This window comes from Folsomia candida, unplaced genomic scaffold (assembly GCF_002217175.1).
Source record: "Folsomia candida strain VU population unplaced genomic scaffold, ASM221717v1 Fcan01_Sc003, whole genome shotgun sequence".
NCBI lineage: Eukaryota > Metazoa > Arthropoda > Collembola > Entomobryomorpha > Isotomidae > Folsomia > Folsomia candida.
In genome coordinates this window covers 1,713,237-1,735,906 of record NW_019091195.1, presented here as the reverse complement: position 1 = coordinate 1,735,906, position 22,670 = coordinate 1,713,237, and the positions used below count along the sequence as shown (strand labels likewise).

General features: G+C 39.1%; 2 protein-coding genes across 5 annotated transcripts in view; both read left to right on the top strand.

Annotated features, from left to right (window-relative positions):
• The first annotated feature begins 11 nt into the window (after nucleotides 1–11).
• On the top strand, nucleotides 12–2,446 carry LOC110845687 (protein Wnt-2). Of its 2 annotated transcripts, none has more exons than XR_004834523.1 (6): nucleotides 12–773; nucleotides 900–1,071; nucleotides 1,158–1,222; nucleotides 1,322–1,627; nucleotides 1,739–1,916; nucleotides 1,979–2,111. XR_004834523.1 is itself a non-coding variant. In XM_022092153.2 (6 exons), the coding sequence occupies exons 1-6, from the start codon at nucleotides 516–518 to the stop codon at nucleotides 2,339–2,341; spliced, it is 1,356 nt and encodes a 451-aa protein (XP_021947845.1). In that variant the 5' UTR covers nucleotides 12–515; the 3' UTR covers nucleotides 2,342–2,446. The 2 variants fall into 2 exon arrangements, 1 of the variants encoding a protein (XP_021947845.1); XM_022092153.2 differs by having other exon boundaries at nucleotides 1,725–1,916; nucleotides 1,979–2,446.
• Nucleotides 2,447–2,575: 129 nt separating this feature from the next.
• LOC110847712 (calcitonin gene-related peptide type 1 receptor) overlaps nucleotides 2,576–22,670 on the top strand; it is a 33,720-nt gene continuing 13,625 nt past the window's right edge. For 2 of the 3 annotated variants that reach the window (XM_022094705.2, XM_035850519.1), the window contains exons 1-3: nucleotides 2,576–4,191; nucleotides 13,247–13,747; nucleotides 16,114–16,279. In XM_022094705.2, the coding sequence (XP_021950397.2) occupies nucleotides 13,379–13,747; nucleotides 16,114–16,279 (535 nt within the window). In that variant the 5' untranslated portion in view covers nucleotides 2,576–4,191; nucleotides 13,247–13,378. Of the gene's footprint in view, nucleotides 4,192–9,913; nucleotides 10,125–13,246; nucleotides 13,748–16,113; nucleotides 16,280–22,670 lie in introns of those variants that run through there. The other variant, XM_035850520.1, reaches the window with a different exon arrangement.

The window sequence follows — 22,670 nt, the reverse complement described above, 5'->3', positions numbered from 1 at the left end:
AAAATCAGATAGTGAATCCAACCAATCCAATCCTGTGGAGTCGCAGTAAGTAAGTAAAGCATTTACAGAAGACGGTTGTGGGAATCCTTGTGTTTTTGTTATCCTTCCTTTGTCGGGAAGAGATGAGATGGATTTCCAGAGAGCTACCTACCCTTAATAACGTACGGATCCCTTTCCATTAATGATCTTCTCCTAGTACTTGTCAGTATTAAGAGAGAGAGTTTGTAATAATAAAGGTATCCTTCTCTTCATCTTCTATACTAAAGGGATCACGAAGCTGGATATATGATGTACCTCCAGACTCTAAACTGGACACCGTACGTAAATACCCACCTGTTCATTTAATCTGCATGCATTTCATATCTCTCTGTCTTGAGGACTCTAATAAATCCTTTCTCCCTTTCTCTCGTCCTCTTGGCAAGATCCTCATTTCATAACGAAGCAGAATTGCATAGGAATGCGACTGAATTTTCGTTATTAAGTTACCTTGTGAATTTTGAGGCGTGAGTGGGCAAATGAAGTTGGACCTATTCGTCTACTATCTTTTTCCCCTGTGTAATTATTGCCCCAATTTCCTTCTCCAACTCCTCGCCACCCATTATTATGCTGGCATTATTCTTTATTGTCCACTCATCGTTGCTGGAATTGAAAATTTAACCTGGATCGACATCAAACATGAGGGTGCTGCTCCTCATCCTTCTCTCATAAATAATAATGACGACATATTCCCCTGCTCCGGTGACAATTGGAACTGTGCACAAAACGGGACACAGGTACAAACATACGTTGGGTTGTTTAATGGGTCGAGAAATGGGATGACGAGATAATTTGCATATTTATACGTTATTTGGGACAGTTATTTAAACTTGCTAACACCACTTCTTCGTCGCCTTCCGTAGGGAAATGACGCAGCCAGAGAAGAGGCAGCCGTTGGGGGAGAAGACGACGGGAAAGCAGGAGGACTGCAATCTGCAATCGAGTTTGCTGTCCACTTGAGCAGTAAAGATTGTCAACAGCGCTTCAAGTGGAGTCGCTGGAACTGTTCAGAGTCCACTTGGATGGCAAATACGGGTTTGTGCGTCCAGCTAAAACCGAAATTATGGGCGGAATTCTCGGAATGAACAAACTCTTATGTAGAACAATTACTTATTCTGCAGGAACCAAAGAAAATGCTTATATGACTGCGTCGCTGTCTGCAGCTGTCACCTACTCGATTGCGAAGGTACAATAAGGTTTCGTAATGTATTTATGTGTTTACTTACATAAACCAACGATTTGTAATTCTAACCGGCGCTTACACTTTCTCCTGCTCCTCCAATAGGCATGTGCCAGAGGTGACATTTCTAACTGTGGGTGTGCCCCACCAACCACCATCGCATCGTCATCTGGTAGTAGCAGTGGTAATTATGACAAGTCTGGCAGTCTAGCCTCGTCGTCTCTCCTGCATCAAGGGGGATATTGGAGGTGGGGTGGTTGCTCTGCTGACGTCGACTTTGCTGTAAAATTGGCTCGAAGATCAACACAAAAAATGATCCGGACTAAATCCCCTTCAATCTCAGCAGATAATATGATTGAAAAAGATGTTCTCCACGCTGTCGTAGCACATAATAAACGAGTTGGTAGAAATGTGAGTAAAATTTAAGTAAACTAAAGGAGATGCATACATACACGTACGTGTGTGTGTGCATTACTTCGATTTCATTTGGTTGAGTAATCTCTGTCAGATTGTTTCGAAAAGCTTGGATACGGATTGCAAGTGTCATGGCGTCAGTGGGAGCTGTACATTGAAAACGTGCTGGATGAAATTGCCCCAGTTTGGGAAGATTGGAAAAATGATCTTTAATCTGTACAAAAAATCAAGCCTTATCATAGCTCAGGATAATTTGGATGGGAGACATGTCACGCGAATCAATAAGGTGCAAATATTGGATACTAATTAATTAAGAACACTTGTTTAATGAAAATTTTAATTACGCAGAGCATTAATAATTCAACTCTGTCCCCCAAACGTCGTCGTGTGCATCTCGAAGTTGTCGACCAGCATGGGGGAAAGCCGTCTCGAGGAGAGCTAATCCACCTGGTCACTTCACCCACATATTGTGAACAAGAGGGAATATATCACCCGGGCACGAAAGGTCGTCGCTGTCTTCGATCGTCTTCGACAGAATCACCCTCCAGCGAAGACACGAGTGAAGGGTCATGCTCCATTTTGTGTTGTGGACGGGGTTACAATACTCACGTTACGTGGCGCAGATGGAAATGTCACTGTGCTTTCCACTGGTGTTGCGTCGTCGAATGTCAAGACTGCCAGGAGAAGGTTCAACTTTACACGTGCAACTAATTATTTTCTGAATAATTAATAATCTATTAAGACAATCCATTCCTGGGATTAACTTGCTTTTAAAATCTTTGAAAATAAACATCACTTTTGCTAAACTATTTACAAGGTCTCAGACTACGGGAGCAAATCATTGAATTATTTATACAATTCCATAAAGGCTAAATTCATCCGTTCTTCATCCAATAGAGTATGCACATAAGTACGTACTCTGCACCTCTTTCTACTTACGTAGCTATAAATGTATGTATGTATTTGTCTGTTTTCTTTCAAACGGAATCTCGGATTATCACTCACATATAAACAATCACATCACTCCTCGCCACCAAGATGTACGATGTGCAAATCCCTTTTTCCATTACTTTTTTTTTCTTCTTTCCTTGCACAGGTTTTGCTGTTACTTTAACATGTCCACTTACCCTACATACCCACTCACTTATTTTTCTGCACGGCGACCAGAGATCGTATAAGCCAGACCAGATGCCAAGCCCTATAAACTTTATGTTTGCTCCATGTATGTACTTATACCGTCTGGCCTCACGAGATTTAGTCATCCATCCATTCAAATGCAGTGCAGTAATGCCAGCAGTTGGGGATTTCCGGCGAGAATGCTTTGTAACAAATAGTTTAGGAATCATCTTAAAACACTTTATTTTTGAAAACTGGCTTCAAAAGATTCTTACTGACTGACTTTAGACACCCTTTTTTCCATGTATACAACGGGGAAAGTAGTAAAGTACCCGATTGGGTTGATTCGCTTTGCAAAATTTAGAATCCGGGTAAATAAAACCCCATGCAGTAAAGTTTACGTTGGTCACCAAACCAGGGGAGTGAACGGTATCGTGTCTCACTCCGAGAAAATGCTCAGTCAGTCTCAACTCATCCTTCCACAGGGTTGAGTTCTCTCGTCCTCGCATTTTCTCGCTCGTGGTAACACCCGTAGTGCCAACGACACCACTTTTTGCGAATTGAAAATCTCTAGACATAAAATAAAAAACACAACCACACTCTGACTCGATGAACCGAGAAAAACTTTTGCACAAAGGAAATTTTCCAACCTATTGAAATGCAGATTAAATTTATTCCGACAAAAACAACTTGCTAATTACTGGTGCAAATTGATGGGCGATATTTGCTTAATTCATGTCATACAGCACCACAATACTTTGTTATTACTTGTGTAAACCAACTATCTGCCACTGTTTTGCCATCCGCCCAAGTGTGTGTACTTTGCAACTTGTCATATCCATACTACGGGGAAGAATTGCGTAAGTACATATAAATCCCTTCTGTACTCGGCCACACAACAAAAAAGCAAAATGACATTCTATGACATTCTCAACCTTTAAGTGTAATCCACTCCAGTTCAGGTTGCTGTTTTTTTCTTCTCTTGGGGCGATATCATAGTGTAGAGAAAAATCTTCAGTTTCATTCCATCCTCTGAGAGAGAGAGTGAGTGACATATTTATTTCCGCGAGTTTTTCCCCAAAAATGCAACAGACAAAGTCGCTCATGACTTGACGTGGACATCCCAAAAAACTAATTTCATTTATGCAATTCCTCGTAATACGAGTGACAGACAGGTTGGTTCGTTGGTTGCCTGTGGCTTGTGGCGAATAGAGTGACTTTGTGACACGGCAATCCGTAGTCTCGCTGTGCAAGACAACAGGTTGCACTCACTTTTACCAAGAAAGGTGAACAAAGAGACAAAATGATGAGAATCTTTCTCCCCTCGAGTTAAAGTGAGAAAGTTCTCCACTTACCCCGACCGAGATGCTGGCTTCTTTTATCCGAGAAAAAGTTGCTGGCCATTTTGGAAAAATTACAAAGTCAGATTAATGGAGAATATCAAGGTAACTTTTATACACCTTTAAAAACATTTGACAACATTTCATGTCATTATTGTAATCTTGAGCGTAAGCCTGGATAGCCACGGCCAGGTTAGAATGTCACGCGGTGGTTGTTACCGCACTTGCCGTACGGTTCATTACCCAACTACAGTAGCCAGTTTTTTTTATCTTTTTCATCTTCTTTAACAAAGTTGAGATGAAAGGGAGAGAACTTGTCACTTATTAATGATCATTCCTGAAAAAAGCAGTGTGGCTTTCAGAGGTGGATTATACGTAGGTTCATAAGCCCCTGAAAACCGAGGAGGTATATGTAACTTCTCAAGGTGAAGAAAATAAGCACGACAGAGACAGAAGAGAAAGCGTAGAAGAAAAGTTCCAGATAATGTGTTGCCAGACTCGCTATACAGCAAACCACCGAGGGACGACGACGACAACTTTACTATAAAACACTCAACCGACAAGGAAGACGTAGAGAGAAATCTGGACCAAAAAGACAGAAAAGATTTAATTAAGGATGAGGATGAAGGTGAGATAAGACGGTGTAATAAGTACAATTAATTATGTGGTTGACCGCAGCACCACTGCAGGGGAAAGATATTCCATGAAAAGATGAATCGCAGACATGAATCGCAGCATGTGCAGCAGTTCTGTCAGCATAATTCAATTTTTATCATTACGCCGTGTTACGTAACTGTATTAAGAAAGCTTGCACATATTCAAAAAAAGGTTTTCAGTTTCTACCATTTTTGTAGGAGAGAAAACAATCCCGTTTATCTTGTCGTCATCATCATCCTCACGCCAAAGTTTCGTTTTCCGGGTTAAATTGGGATGCACGTTAATGGGCGAGTAGGAAAGGATGTGAAACTTGGTAATTACATAGATTAAGAGAATCCGAGAATTTTCTCGGGATTTTAATTGTCCAACGCCACCAAACCGTGAGCAGCCGAGCATGAGAGGAAATTAGGAATAAGGGTCGAGTTGGGATCGTTAAAACGTGCACAGAGTTAAACTTTGGCTTATCTTGTCTCTGTTATTTCAATAACTTTATGCCACGTTGCACTAGTTGGCAGGCAGCTATTCTAAAGGGAACTTGATTCCAAGACAAAGTCCTTTGCTAAGAATCATAATAAAATGACTGCGCTGACGTAGGCACTTAAATTAACAACTGCACAAAGAATTTACAGACTTTCGTGACGGTATAATTTTATATTTTAGGAAAATCTGATTAAAATTGTGTGTTTTCACAAATAATAGAATAATACCAATATTGTAGAGAAGTTGTTTCACCGGGTTGACCCCGATGTTTTACACTGTGCCCAGTACCCTAGAGGAATTTGGACATTTAACATTTTTCAAATTCCTCTCCTTCTATAACCTTTATAGTGATTGCATTCCTTTCTGCCGTGAAAGCAGTATAGGGTCCCAGAACAAAAAACCTGCATCTTGCACTATGTCCTGCATACATACATCATTCCGGTGCTCAATTGTGTAACCGAGCCAGATTTGTTAAAACAAAGACCATGCAACCACACACTATAACACAAAACAAATAAAATCTACAACAGACCAACACCAACGCAGCTTACAAATGTTTAACTTTCTCCTGCAAAGTCCAGTCATGTCGCTCAGCAGCACGTATCTAGATTCAGGGTTGTTCATTTTCCTCCCATTTGAACAAATGTCTAGATACACTTTCTCCTGTTCGAATCATGGATCATGTAGCAAACCAGCAGAGTTGCTGGAGACGAAACAAAGTGAACTGTATCGTCATTGCATTTCGTAAGTATTTCTTCAATCAATTGGATCAAATGAAAAACAATCTGAACTTTACAATGTTAAACAATGTTAATTCTTCAACAAACACCGTTTTAAATTAAGATTGGCTTCATATTGAAGTTTTCGCCGGGGTTTAGGCACCCATATTGTCGGTCGAACTACTGAACCGATTTTGATCAACTTAGTTTCTAAAATAGTATCTCGACAAGGCATTGGTTGAGTTCGACGATGTACATGCTCGATTGACGGTTGGGCATCATTTAAGTGGTGGGGGTAAATATGCATGTTTGTATATGTTTATAAAGTGTCTTAGAGATCTGAAGTTTGGGATGAGGGCGTAGGTGTAAATCGGACCAAATAATATGACGTCAGATTCTATAATATTATATGGGGAAAACTACTGACGATGTTAAGTGTAAGTTTGAAATTACGTCATAACGAGAATTTTCTTAATTTAGATTTCTTTTTTTAATTCGTTACGATTCGACAACCTCTTATTCAGTTGAGAGTATTTAGAAACGAAGTATGCATGCTTCACTTTAAGAATCTCGCTGAATATATATTCGAACATTGAGCTAATATTTAAGCCAATCCGACTTTTTCAGAAGATATGTTTGTGCCAATAGTTCGATATTTATGCATCATGATACGTTACGTATCATCAGCCTTCCATTCAATCCCATCATCATTTCGTCGCAAGTAAATGTCTGCTGTCTCTTCTTTTTCATCTTTCCGCAACTGCCTTTGTGCTACGGGGTGGGTGGATGTGGAAGGATACTACATAATGACTCAAGTTTGGTCATTAGCGTCGCCATCTCATCCCCATGCAAGTCACAAGCTCACTGTCCATGTTGATGCCTCAAAGCAAACGCAGTCAAAGCAGTATATGTCGAAATTCTGAACTGTGCCATTTATTTATCTGCCCTGCCTGATGCCTGCCTACTGGCAATTTTCTTACCACAAATCTTGAACCAACAAACTAAAAGCTAAATATATGTCAACTTTTTCCACAAAAATATACCGCAACGTCTTTTTTGTACTTTTTATGGATTTTCCTAAAACTTTTGAAATCCGGCAAGCATTTCGAATGAAAGCGTTCAGCTGTCTTATATGTATGCAGATACATATGTTGGCATAAATAGTAGTTGATCGTGTTATGGGAAGATTCCGCTTTTATTTTATTCGGAAAGGGGAGATTACAGGAAGGAAACTGGTGGAAAAGTAACTATACGCAGTAATGCTCGCTTGACACATTCTTTCCCCACATTATCAACATCCGCTTGGGTGGACGCTCTACACATACATTTTTCCACAGTTTTGAGAGAATTTTGTGCTAAAAGTTTGGACAGTTTGGGGGTCAGTGGTTGATTACACGCATGGACGGTTCAGCATTTAAATAATTATTCTTAAAGACGCAAGCAAATCTGAGAGTCTGCTGTAAACTTTAAAAGAGTAGCGAATGTCTTTGTAATATTGGTGCCATTATTTCTTATGTAAATTCTTGCACAACATTCCCGAAATATTTGCAACACATTTTATGAATGCTTCCCACCCCATAAATTTGGGGATTCTGGTTTTTCTTCAACTCCATGGCTGGCTAATCGACTTAATTTATGGTGCAACTCATCCTTCCGCAAGAAAGTAAATCATGTATCTCCGCTCTTTACTTATTGCATATCGACTCTTTCATATTTATGGCCCTTTTGCAAACCATACGAATTAATGCGACATGCTTGGGTGAGAAATAAGAAGGGCAAAGAAAACCAACAACCGACAAACTTTTACACAATTTCTTTCCTCCGCCTTCTCCAGTTGATGCGAAGGATCAACATTTCTGTGTAAAGTTCTTTTCAAAAACAAACTTTGAAGGAAATCAGTGAGCCGAATGTCAGTATGGATGGTGGCACTTTCTAAAATTGATATTTGCCTTTTTTTCTTGGTAAACTAGACGAAAAGAGTTATTCTTCAAGTTAATTCTTCTCCAGATTCCTTGTAATTTTTCATACAGCATTATTTGTAAATGCGTATTTATTTCATTTATTTATACTTAAAGCTTAATATGTATTTATCTATATCGTTTCCTTTGCAGAGTCGAAGTCCAGTTCGCCACTTATTAGTGATCCTGATCTTTCGAACAAATATTCTTAAGCTTACTAAATAAAGTTCATGTAAGAAGCAGAATCCAAATCCAACTACATGGAAAACTTATACACATTTACTACTTATTATTGACAGCCGGTTGGCAAAGCAAAATACTCAAAAAAGATAACAAGGCTGCTAAACAGCACGAGTAAGCTTGAGCTTCTTACGTATTTAGCTATCAAACAAATTGATCCGTATTGACAGTGTGCAGGTGTAGCAGAGATCATATTTCCAAAAGTTGATATTATTCTACTTTTCGTTATGTTATGTAACACAGTAGTGCCAAGTCCAAGTCAACCATATTTGGTTTCTTGCTTGACTTATACGTAAGTATACATTACTTCAAGAAACAGGTGCACTTTATGCTTTCTTTCTCTCTCTCTCGCTTATTCTTTCTACACAAACTTCAATATTTCTATGAAGAATTTTCGCAAATCTTGGTTAAGTATTTGCAGAGAGAGTTATAGTAGAATATGGGAAGAGAGAGAGGTCCATCAATAAATGGTGATTGACGTCAGAAAAGCTAGAGTAGCATTTTTGGAGATAAGATTCTGTCCATAACACGCATCATGGTGTTATATCTACATACTCTCAACAAGATGGAAAATAAATTTGGATATTTTGCTGCAAAAAGGTTGCAATTTTACACTAACTTATTTACCAGCGGAAACTTGCCTTTTGAATGGATCTACATATACACAAAGTTAAATCAACAAACATTTTTCAAGTTTTACACTTCCTGCAGTAAGACGATGAAATAGGTAAAAAAATCGAGACTCAACACATATTCACTATCACTTCTCATATTGAAACAAGCCTTTGACAGAAAACAGACATAATATTTATCTTTGAAACTTTAAAAAATGTCATTGCCAAATTTCACGCGTGGGTATGAAATTACAAGTCTTTCTTTGTGTCAGATTTTACAAGCAGTTCTCTCGGTGAGATCAAGGTAAAGTTTGCAGTTTACAGTGTGTAGGTACACTCGAGCTGAAAAAGCATGTGAAAAAGGCGACGAGGAAATCCCTTTGATTTTTCGAGTAAGCTGATACTGGTTCTGCACTTCAAGGAGAGAAAGAACGAGATCCATTTACTTATTGGTTGGGTGGGTTGTGTGTGTATGCGCTATTTCCTTGTTGACTTGACATTTGAACGACAAAAGTGAAACCACGTAGGAGCATATTATGTGTAAGGGTAGGCAAATAAGCAAATAATAAGACGAATTTTGCGGTAGTTCATGTGACACAAAGTAAAAATTGCTCTTACACATCTTATGAAAACGTAGATGTATTTTGTGTCGTTCCTTTAAAGAATTGTGGGTGCTCTGATCGCTTAGTAGCTGGGTTTCGTTTTAGTAAATACGCACAAAGTTGATACACATCTATGCAATCTGCTTTGCGACCTACTTAACAAAAATTTTAATATCAAAATTTGGCAGTCAAATTAGCTTTTTACGCAATGCATTGATTAATCTTTTGATGTCTGTTTTTCCCTGAGGATCTGATTTCGGTAACTATTACCTCCCACCAATCCAACTAACCAGCGAAAGAGGAACCGTTTCAAGGTGGTACACACGTTGTTTACCATTTGTGTAAAAATAAAGTGGGCAAAAGTGAGACAATCAATCTAGTCCTTGTCTTTCTCTTTTCTCCTTTTTCTTCAAAGACCGTGATTAATTACCCTTTTACCTTTACTTGTCTGTTCATTCTCTCCAAGGAAAAATCTATTCTTAAGCTGCAGAAGCAATAAAAGGGATGAGCTTACTTATTCGGGTTGCTAACTCGTTCTTTCCTCTCCCTCCGCTAAAGTGCAAGTGCTCGGGTTTCTCAGTGTATCACATTCCATTACAATTACAAACACCACTACTTTCTCTCAGACGTAAGGTGAAAGTGTTTCTCGGACACGTTAGGTCTGCCAACGGAACCGACCATCGGGAGGATCAAGACGATGAGGAGATGCTTATTTGCGCCTTTGCTGATCACACACGAGGGGAGTTACGTTACGTGACAGGCATATTGGTAGGTGACACTAACCGAGTAATGATCATGGAATCTGGATCAGATTACAAAGTTTAATCAGGATAATGGTGGAAATTAAATTGTAAATTTATCAGAATTTAGCACCAATTGGACAGACATGCTTGTTAGAATTGTGCTCACATCCTGAATCAACTGGCTTTGTTGTTCACCATGTTTTGTTTCCCAACTTATTTCGACCCTGTCATTCTATTGCTCTGATTTTCGCACATTTGTTGTTGCAACCAGTGCAGCTTTCACCACACAAATGACGCATTATTTCATCCTAAACTGAAACAAAATGAGCATATTGTGCTCCGTCTGTGTATCCTTTTGTTCAAATGGCTGTGGCGTTGTTAGATTTACAAACATTGCGGTGTTTCCACTATTATGAAATTATCTATTTGTGCTGATAATGTCCAAAACTTTAGTGCTATTGTGCAAATAGGTTACTTGAAACTTTTTTCGGCCTTTTTCCATCCCACACACAAAAGTCCATCATGCTCTCAAGGAAAAGAATTCACTTTTTTCTCGTCTCTCATTCTTTGACATGCTGACATCTCAACCTAAAGTTGGAGCTGGTTGTTGACGTCATTTATGTATTTGTTTAAATGACACGGACAGGATTTCCGGCTTCAATTCAATTTCAGCCTTCACAACATCCACAAATCAAAAACAACACCAAAGATGTAACACACACTCCACGCCACCAGAAAAACTTTGCTTTCTTCTACTTGAGAGCAATATAACAATAAAAATCGGCTCTAAAAACGCTATTCTTTCCTTCTTTAGCCACTCGAAACAACCAAAACCATAACCAACGAGGATATTATCCACAGCACAATCATCATTATTATTATGTTACGGCTTCTTGTGAACAGAATTAGTGCAGACAGAGAATTGCTACATTTAACCGCACAAGCGATACGAATACATACATAAAATATATTTGGGAAGTGTGTCTGACAACAAATAATTTGTAATTGTGGTCATAAATGATTAATTTTCTCTACGTGACGAAATACTGGTTCGGTTTATGGCAGATGTGATGCCGATATAAATGTAAGTGAAGCGATGGATGTGCTTTATTTTTTATTACGTTAATTTATTTTATTTCTTCTTGGAAACAATATTAGCCCCTAATTTGGTAAGGTGGTAAATGCATTACATACTTTTCTCCTCAGATAAGAATCTACTTACACATGTACATATGCTATCAAGCCGCTTCTCATGATCTGAAATTACGATCCATTTATAGATACGTATATATTCTCATCGTAATGTTGCCAAATTTTATTCCGCGAACGTGACCAAGTCCAAGGATATAATTGGGAGCGACTTTCCTTGATTTATGCCGGGGATGATGTCGAGGCCAATCCGTTAATTAGGGAGTGGCTTCATTTCATTGCTTTATTACACTGTGTTTAGTATCACCATCATCATTTAGTACTGCCGACTTCAACGTAGATATCTAAGCGTACGGCTGTTCGCGAAACTTTGTCACGATTTTTGGGTTGGATGGAAGGAAGAGAAAGTTCTTACAACAAATACGGCTCATTTCTTCTACGGGTGGTTTTCAAAATTCATCTCTGTTTTGTGGGTAGATTTCGTAAATGGAGGAATGAATTGCAGGCCTAGTTATGGGATCCCTTTGGAGATTAATAAAATTGGACCACCGAGTTGTACAAGAAGGCACCTTGGCAAAGTGCCCCAACATCTGTTCCTCCTACAAAGACAGGTGACTCCATAAATCTTGAGAGGAGAAGAAAAACACTTTCACACTGCAGCAAGCTCTATCCACCAGTAGAACCAGGACCACTTGGGATTGGGAAAGTGTCGGATTAACGACTTTCACCAAAACCTCAGACCACATTGCCACATTGGGCTCACTTTACTACCGCGACTGAATTTAGCAAAAACGTTATACGTGACTTAATTTCCGTTGTCACATTCTTCTCCTCTCGTTATTAAATCTGACAGATTTGTTTCTGAATTTAAACTAGTTTTTGTCAAAATTGTAAATTTCCAACTATAATTTAGAATATTTTGAAAACGAGAACTTGAGCTCCGGAAGTAATTCAGAAATTGGTTTATTCTACATGTATGTATCTGCACGTAGGTACTTTATGCACTCCGTCACCCGTATACATTGAATCTCAGCCTTCCTACTTATTCGTTTCAAATGCAAACTAAGCAATTTGCTGATGGCACCCAGCACGATTTTCACTTTCACCTCTTTCTCATACACCTCCATGTTCGAGCCAGGGTACAAAGCGGATGTTGATTAATTCAGGGAATTTGGAGGTGATTGCTTCCCCCACTGATTTGTGGCTGTGTGTGTGTGTGGGAAATTTATTAGCGTAATGGCCCCTCTGATTGGATATTAATGGATCACATCTCATCACATCACATCTGCTTCGGAGGGGACGTACACAACCGGGTCAGACTGGGAGAAAGTTGGTAGGAGGATAAGAAGAGAATATCCAATCCACTGGATGTGTGTTTGTGTCAGTCAAGGTGGAATGGGAGCCATCCATCTCTCAACAAGATGTAACAATGTACATCCATCACTTTGCTTTCCTAACGCGGGGCAGCAAGGAGAGGAACACAGATGCCTTTCTTCCTCCTTTTGTATCATGATGATGCCTGATATCATTTCACTTTAGAGACACAACGCCAACATGCCAAAAATTCTTATAATGCTGCATGTACAAACATGTACAAAGAACATAAATTCGCTCCCTTCCGGCCCACTAGAGAAAACTAGATTGCATCTGTGGCTTCCTGTTTAAGCATTAAGAATAAACTGAAGGTTACTTTCTCAAAATATATGTGAAACGCTTATAAAAAACCTAATACGACATCAAGGTTACTTTTAAACTGCGTATTCTTGCAAGTTATGAATGTACATATGAGTCTGAACGTAGACAATGATTCGAAGAGCAAAATTAGCCAGAACTTTCTAATGACTCGATTTCAGCAATTAACTTCATTACCCATTTTCGGTCTCAGACGGAGAAATTAAAAAAAATAAACTAGATGAAACGTCAGTACTGTCTCGCTCAGTAAATGCAATTTGCATTTAATACAAAGTTAATCAGTGTTATTTTTATATTGCATTTCAGACTTCAACTTGGATTCACTAAAGAAAATGGACCCTGAACAATAGAAAAATACTACAGACATCAAATTAACCTTTGTTCATAAAACATGTGTTGCAATCATTGTGTTTGTGGTTCCATCATTCGCCAATAACTATGCGACACTCGTCGACATTTCCCCTTCTCGTCCTCCTCGCGGGGATGATCACTCCGGGACGAACGGTGATTGGGCGTCCGCCAAACTTTCCGGAAGGGTGGAACAACCCTCTGCTCTCTAACGTGACCGTCCCATTTCTCGATGCCGACTCCTCCAGCGGTGGGGATGAGGTGCCCCTTTGTCGTCACAAGTCCTACTTGCCCAGCGCCCTCTTCGAGTGGGACACGTGCGCCTGGTGTTATCGATACATGCACAATGTTTCGATTACGTTTGGATCTCCATCCAAAAAATTCCACACCCAACTCGTGTTCTGGACGAAAGGAGAATACACTTTCCGAATATTGGTGATGGTTGGGAATAATTCTCTGGTGAGATATACATATTTTTTCCCTCCACTTTTCATTACTATTTCAACCACAATATTCACATCTCATCAAACACGTTCCCTAGAGAAAGTATTAATTTGCATATATAAACCTTTTACTACTGCATGGACCAACCTCTTCCTTTCTCATGTCAGCCAAGGAGGAAAAGTCGTTATTAAAATTTAAGTGGCTCGTTATCATTCCAGTGTTGGTTGGTTTTGGTTCGTCATGTGCTTAATACGTTGACGTGGCGGAAGAAAAAAGACCCAACTTGACAACGAGCTTATGCCCCATGTCGCATTTACGGATATGTATGTACATAAGTCTGTATGTGGCTGCAAGTAATGTAATGTGTTTGTTGGGATAAATAATGGATGAACCATTTGTCCAAAGTAGTAAGTGGCCATTTATTACCATTCATATCCACTCCATTATCTCGGTTTGGTAAGGCTAGGATGGCTTATCAACACGCACTTGATAACTATACACCCATTGCAACAGAATACACATCACTTCATTCATAAAATGGAAAACTTGAGCCAAAATGATGTCGTAATGAATAATATGTTTCATATCAAGTGCCAAAATGCTGTGTACGTAGAAATTTTCAAATGGTGAAAATTATACTACACTACATTAGGGACACATCAGGGTTCAAAAATTCAACTTTTTACGTCGCATTTATATGTCTGTAAAATCGCTAAAAAAACTATTTTCCATGATCTTATGACCTTTGGAATTCGATAAACAAACACGTACTGCGGATTATGCAATTCACATGCAGCTATGCCCTTACATGTACGGACATAGTTGCATTGTGGATATCAGCACGGTCGAGACAAGTAAAACGGAAATGGTGTACTTATCCTGGCTGGTTGTTCGCGTATTCACTCCCACGATGATATTTGGGACATTGTTTTGCCATTCTGGAATTGAATGACTGCAGGGCGGACCCCGAACTGAAGCTGTATTGACGTTGGAGTTTCGCTTGTAATCCTATTTGTTGTCCTTGTTGAAATCACCACCACATCCCACCCATTACCTTCACTCATACTTGGCTATTTCACCAGTAGAGGAAATGACGGACAGGATGCGAGACGCCAACAACCATCATCATTATTGGGCGACAATGGCTTGATGACACCCGTAAAATAAAATAAGACTGGATAATACCCGTCATCACGTTGGCTGGAAAAGAATAAGGCTGTGTTAGTTCAAGCACAAACAAATAAACGTTCGCACTGACGTTTGAACAATGAAGAGAAACAAATGGGCACAATTTACTTAAGTACTTACAAGATGACCAAAAAACAAAGAATTTGTAGGGTTTCACGCATTTGCGGAATTTCAGGGACCACAATTTTCCGTGAAAGTAAGTTGGTACAGAAATTGGTGGAGAAATATTTATGGGAACTATGAAGCACATTATGCTATCTGCGCTTTATGGCTACTTGACCTAATTTATTTTTGAAGGAAGCTTATTAAAAGTGAATCAACTTAATTCCCATTAGTCACCATACACATAGTTCAAAACCCATTAATTAGCAATGACTAACTTTGATTAAACTCAAAACAAAACCTGCTTGATGACTTTCGGAATATTAAGACGACATGCATTCGTAAATATTTAATAACGTCAAAATGTCACTAAAACTGACTACTACGAAATGCCTAATAACTAAAAATCGATGAAGTCAAGTAGAAACATTAATCCCAGAATTTGTGATATTTACGAAGCCAGTTGAAACTTTGTGTGTGTTGCATCATCCCAATGCACAGTTACATATTTCTCATGTTTCTTACCCCATTCTTCGAACCAGTATTGTATGTATTGTGTCACATTCTTTGCACAAGGACTCACCTCTTCTATGCATCACACAACAAATACATATGTAGTGTGCTAACTCATAACTTTTATCAGCGTCAAACGTCCTTCCTTCATTCACCGGTCATATCTTTTACACTTTTTCAAAGAACGCAGCCATCTAAACAAAACAAAGCAGGAGAAAGAGTACACTTTCAACATAAAATGTTGAACAATGCGCAAAAAAGTAACACATAACAGAAGAATGCTTCAGGAAATGACTGACTGCAACGGTCTGATTTTATCCCATTTATTCAATTCACTTCTTTACTGCTTCATCATTTCACTCCTTTTTTTCCCAAAAACATAGTTTCTTTTATTGGAGTTTCTTCGTCCCATTAGTTTAATGGGTGGCATGACAGGGTCACGCTACGCGTCTGGCTGAAATACGTGACATATTTAGCGTTGTGTACCCGCCAGTCGCCCGCACTTTCACATATATATTTTATTCATTATTCTTGCCACATCACAGCCAGACTTTAAAACTCCTTCATTTTTGTTACAGATCTTGGCCAACGCATCCGACGTGGAGAGCCCCGTCTGGGATACGTTTGATACAGCAGGTGCTAAAAAGGATTGGGCAGATTGCTGCAATGCTGCGAGAGATTGTTGCCACCGTCAACTTGACCAGGCTCGAGATGTTGGAGATGCCCCCGTTTTGCGGCAAGAAGGTAATGGAAGAAAATCCTGACGAATTTTATCCAACAAGAGGAAAACGTGTCTGTAAAAGTATGTGAGTGAGTAGTGTAGGTTGGGAATTGGGAATTATGATGTGGCCTCATCATATTTCATTAATTTGATGAGTGAGTTATTATTGTAAGAGGAAAGCAAACCTTTCCCGTGCTGTTCACTCACTCGCTCACTTCAGTATTAATAAGCAGGAGGGGCTAAGCCAATTCGCCTTTCACTCGGGTGAACTGTGTGTTGGATCACCAAAATCCAATCCAAATACTTAATAATGTGAGGGACGTGTAATAAGGAAAAGATGGCAGACGAGGTGATCTCGAGCTGCGTGAAGTGTGATCAGTGTGAACTTGTCTCGAAATTCCAATCATGTTTGAAAATACTTAAGGCAAGGATGGAAACATTAAGGATGGCGGAAATGAGGAAGTCGTGATTTGCATGCATCATTGCATCCAATATAACAACTTGTATGAAGGAAATGAGGAAATTACGTGGTCCTGTTAACAGCCAGGAATTTTTTAACTTGACGGGTGAAAGTAGCAATAGTAATAACCATCCACATTTGCATGTTACATTGTACGTACAACTCAATAAGTTAGGTCTTTTTGCAAATACACGAGTATGGGAAGCCACCATCACCTGCTTTTTATCCTGAATTTTCACACATTTGTACGAAAAAGCCAAATAATATACAGGGTGGTTTAAATGTCACGCAACAATAGAAAACTTTTCAATGGGAAAAATCCCTAAATCCCCATTAGTTACAAGATTTTGGATTAAGATTTTTATAATTATTATCAAAACTGATGACGAAATTCTTAAAATATTTAATTTTAGAGACAAAATTTCGGTAACTAATGGAAAGGAGGAGGCACCCTTCTTATGGGAAACCTGCCTGCCGTCGAATTTTCTGAATTTTTGATATGTTGTAGACTTCGATGTGCTGAACAAAAGTCTCCATACCTCCGATCCCAGATTTTCACTGGTTTGACCTCCAACCGAGGTCAAAGGTCAATAGAACTTGGCCATAAATAAAAACATGCAAGATTTTGAAAATTTCTTGTGACTTATGTTGTTGATGGATTTTCAAAATTCCAAATGTTTTTGAAGCCTTGGACCGTTGGGCGAAATATATATTCCCAGATTTTTTAAATTCGACCACACCCCCCGGATATTGAGGTCATAAGGTCAACAAGCGAGATACATTTTTCCAACTAGTTATTTCAGTTTAAAATGGATGTATAATGGCTCGGTTACCAATTTTTGGCGAAATCACGGCGAATTGTAGGGTCATCAAAGGAGAGCTCAGTAGGTCACACCCCTCTAATATGGGCCGTGGTGGGTGTGGTCGAAAGTGGAAACAAATGAGTAAAATCCGTTTCCACCATGGTTTCACAAATTAACCATCCCTATTTAACGTAATTTTGACCGTGTTATCCACCTCAACACAATGACCTTATGTTGTATGACCATGGGGGCAGGGGGTGTGGCTATCAGCGCTTTTGTATCAACTTGATCAATACCTGGCATGCGACATATCATTTTTCTCAGCGTGCCGAGGTGATTACGATGCAATACTTCAAATTTGGAAACCACACCCCCAGTGGGTGTGGTTCCCGGCGACTTTTCCAATCCTTTGCAGATAGGTCATGTAGCATATCATTTTTCTCAGCCAACTGAACAGATTACGATGCAATACTTCAAATTTGGAAACCACACCCCCAGTGGGTGTAGTTCCCGGCGACTTCTACAATCCCTTGCAGATAGCTCATGTAGCATATCATTTTTCTCAGCGGACCGAGGAGATTACGATGCAATACTTCGAATCTGGAAACCACACCCCCTGTGGGTATTGTTCGGCGTGATTTTCAGATCATTCGCATATAAGGCATGTAGCATATCATTTTTCTCAGCGAACTGCATGGATTCTGATTTGATACTTACAATCTCATAACCACACCCCCTGTGTGGGTGTGGTCTTTGGCAGCTTTTCTCGTCCAGTAAATTCGGGCTGTCAATGTGCCAATTGACACGTCGACATATCATAATTGTCATAAATTTCAAATATAACTGACATTTAAAACGTGTCAATGTAAGTATTTGTCAAATTTGGTGACACATTGACATTGACATATTGGATATTTTTGACATTTTCACAAATCTGTCCTTCTGGCAACAATGAGTTAACTATGTGGCGGAAATTTTAGGACCATACTTTTATCCTTTTTTTCCGTTTCAGGGTAAAAATTCATGTGGTATTTAATACGAACGATCTTGTGTAACAAATGACGAAGTCCTTGCATGTGGCAACGCAAAAGCATGGATTGGACTGTCAGCAAGACATTGCGTTGCCACATGCAAGAATTTTTACTCTCAAACGGAAAAAAAGGATAAAAGTATGGTCCTAAAATTTCCGCCACATACAGTATCATGCATATATGATGATACAGTGTTTTCTACAAAATTCAAATTGTTGATTCTCCAGAACAGCTTATTATTTTAATCTAATTTGTACACCATTTATTCACAGTGGCTATGAGTACATATGTGCAAAATTTTGAGTTAATTGAATGGAAACTGAACTTTCTATGAACATTTGAGTCTCGAAAAACGTAAATTGCATCGGGCATAAGTGTTGATACAGCCACGTCATCCCCTTCGATATTTTGTGTGACCACCGTTAGCCGCAATACCTGCTTGAATGCGCCTCGACATGGACTCCACTAACCCTTTGGTAACATTTTGACCAATGTTTGCCCATTCTTCTGTGATCACTACTTTTAGGGATACAAGGTTACTGGGTTTCGGTTCCGCGATCCGACGCTTCAGTGCTGACCAGAGGTTTTCAACGGGGTTGAGGTCAAGAGACTGGGTAACCCAATCTAACGTGTTTATCTTAGTCTCCTTCAGCCATTTGCGGATGATTTTGGCTTTATGTTTTGGATTTCCGTCCTGTTTGAATATGAATTTGCGAGCCAATTCAACTTATGTAGCAGACTGGCGGATATTTATTTTTAACAAATCCAGGTAAACCTCCTTAGTCATGACACCGTCGATAAATTCCAGTGTCCCGACACCTTTCCAAGCTATACTACCCCATGCCATGACTCTTCATGCAAAATTAACGGTTTTTTAGACCTAATCTTTTGAGCGAATAAACCATTGATTGGTTCACCTCCACCATGTTTCGTAGTGGGTCTAAGATTACGCTTTAAAAAGGTCTCCTTTGCCTTCCACCGCACTCATCTAACTCCATTAGAACCAAGGAGCACAATTTTGGTCCCATCCGGGAACAAAAAATTTTTCTAGTCGATAACGGTGCAAGTAGCCTTATGCAGTTCCCTGGCCTAACGCTTCTTCCGGTTTTTCTCTGGGAACCATGTCTTCTTTTTGGCAATTTCTCCGGAAAGTTCAACAGATTTTGGTCTGCGTTGTATCGTGGAAGGATGTAAATTAATTCCAAACCCGCTTTTCACTTGTGATGCAATTTTTTGGGCGGACAGCCCTGGATTCATCCTCACTTTCCTCACAATTGCCGTGTCTTGTCGTGAAGTGGTATGGCGTTTTCGACCTTGTCGGTGACGATTTACAACTGCATCAGTATTTTCCCATTTGTCGACAATGTGTTGGACGGTCGACATAGGGATTTCAAATTTTTCACCAATTTGTCCACCGTGAAACCCTTTTGGTGACACGATACAATTTTGGTTCGGATTTCGACGCTGTGCATCAGTCTTGTTGTCATTTTGAAATGAAACTTCCAGAAATTATTTTTATTTTAAGCAACAACATGTGTTCTTTCTCAGAATAATTTTCTCGGTACAGGGTTCAACTCAGAATTGGGTAACCTCGCACGAATTCTTTGCTGTATCAACACTTATGCACGATGCAATTTACGTTTTTCGAGACTCAAATGTTCATAGAAAGTTCAGTTTCCATTCAATTAACTCAACATTTTGCACATATGTACTCATAGCCACTGTGAATAAATGGTGCACAAATTAGATTAAAATAATAAGCTGTTCTGGAGAACCAACAATTTGAATTTTGTAGAAAACACTGTATCATCATATATGCATGATACTGTAGTTAACTCATTGTTGCCAGAAGGACAGATTTGTGAAAATGTCAAAAATATCCAATATGTCAATGTCAATGTGTCACCAAATTTGACAAATACTTACATTGACACGTTTTAAATGTCAGTTATATTTGAAATTTATGACAATTATGATATGTCGACGTGTCAATTGGCACATTGACAGCCCGAATTTACTGGACGAGAAAAGCTGCCAAAGACCACACCCACACAGGGGGTGTGGTTATGAGATTGTAAGTATCAAATCAGAATCCATGCAGTTCGCTGAGAAAAATGATATGCTACATGCCTTATATGCGAATGATCTGAAAATCACGCCGAACAATACCCACAGGGGGTGTGGTTTCCAGATTCGAAGTATTGCATCGTAATCTCCTCGGTCCGCTGAGAAAAATGATATGCTACATGAGCTATCTGCAAGGGATTGTAGAAGTCGCCGGGAACTACACCCACTGGGGGTGTGGTTTCCAAATTTGAAGTATTGCATCGTAATCTGTTCAGTTGGCTGAGAAAAATGATATGCTACATGACCTATCTGCAAAGGATTGGAAAAGTCGCCGGGAACCACACCCACTGGGGGTGTGGTTTCCAAATTTGAAGTATTGCATCGTAATCACCTCGGCACGCTGAGAAAAATGATATGTCGCATGCCAGGTATTGATCAAGTTGATACAAAAGCGCTGATAGCCACACCCCCTGCCCCCATGGTCATACAACATAAGGTCATTGTGTTGAGGTGGATAACACGGTCAAAATTACGTTAAATAGGGATGGTTAATTTGTGAAACCATGGTGGAAACGGATTTTACTCATTTGTTTCCACTTTCGACCACACCCACCACGGCCCATATTAGAGGGGTGTGACCTACTGAGCTCTCCTTTGATGACCCTACAATTCGCCGTGATTTCGCCAAAAATTGGTAACCGAGCCATTATACATCCATTTTAAACTGAAATAACTAGTTGGAAAAATGTATCTCGCTTGTTGACCTTATGACCTCAATATCCGGGGGGTGTGGTCGAATTTAAAAAATCTGGGAATATATATTTCGCCCAACGGTCCAAGGCTTCAAAAACATTTGGAATTTTGAAAATCCATCAACAACATAAGTCACAAGAAATTTTCAAAATCTTGCATGTTTTTATTTATGGCCAAGTTCTATTGACCTTTGACCTCGGTTGGAGGTCAAACCAGTGAAAATCTGGGATCGGAGGTATGGAGACTTTTGTTCAGCACATCGAAGTCTACAACATATCAAAAATTCAGAAAATTCGACGGCAGGCAGGTTTCCCATAAGAAGGGTGCCTCCTCCTTTACAAATTTTTCCCATCGAAAAATTTTCCGTTGTAGCGTGACATTTTAATCACCCTGTATGATAGGAATGAATATACCTTAATGCTTGCCACGTAGAATCAGAAATACATCAAGCACCCCAGTTTTTTTCCGAATTTATTTACGATTCTAAAACGATGGATAGCCTTGAATACCAAATTTTTGTTTTTATGTTACATTTCGCTAATGCGATATTAATTTATCTCCAAATGTATGTGCAGATATTAAGGCCCACCACTATACATATATTTACTTATTTTTAGATGCACATACTTTCTCCCTAGTCCAACTTATAATAAACAAGCCCCCAAAAAGGGAAATCTTAGTGAGGCTTGATGCAACTATCAATATTAAATATATTTTTTGGAACAGAATTTGCAACACCGCTCTCAATATTATTTTATAAAACTGAAGATAGTGTTGAGAGCGGCGATGCAAATGCTGTTCCGAAAAATATATTTAATATTGATAGTTGCATCAAGCCTCACTAAGATTTCCCTTTTTGGGGGCTTGTTTATTTAATACTTGTAATTGAGTTATCTTTAGATGTTGTTGCCAATGGCATTTAAGTTTTTGCAACTGTATAATTTTTATCCATTTTTCAGTTTTCAAACTTGATTATCTATGTCATTTATTAACCGATTTTTATCATATTTATATCAAAATTTGCACAATAGGCAGCTCTAAAATGTTTGCAACTAATATCTAACATATTATGCTCCGGAAATTAACTAAAAATCAAAATGTGTTTCCAAGAGCTCATTTTTGCTTATAACTCGCGTAAAAATCCCAAATTTGCTAAACCGGTTCGCAGGTCGTTTCTAAATACCGTAAGAATGATCTGTGAAAAATTTCATCAAAATCGGTTGAGAAATGACTGAGATATCGCAGGTGGTCACTTTTACGGGGTGGGGTAAATACATTAATGTTTTTATTTACAGAGTCT

Bases quoted from the DNA above. Each gene is read 5' to 3' on its own strand.
- LOC110845687 (XM_022092153.2), top strand. From the start codon at position 516: ATGAAGTTGGACCTATTCGTCTACTATCTTTTTCCCCTGTGTAATTAT. The intron at 774-899 runs GTACAAACATAC...CGCCTTCCGTAG, and splicing joins GTGCACAAAACGGGACACAG to GGAAATGACGCAGCCAGAGA. The intron at 1,072-1,157 runs GTTTGTGCGTCC...CTTATTCTGCAG, and splicing joins CACTTGGATGGCAAATACGG to GAACCAAAGAAAATGCTTAT.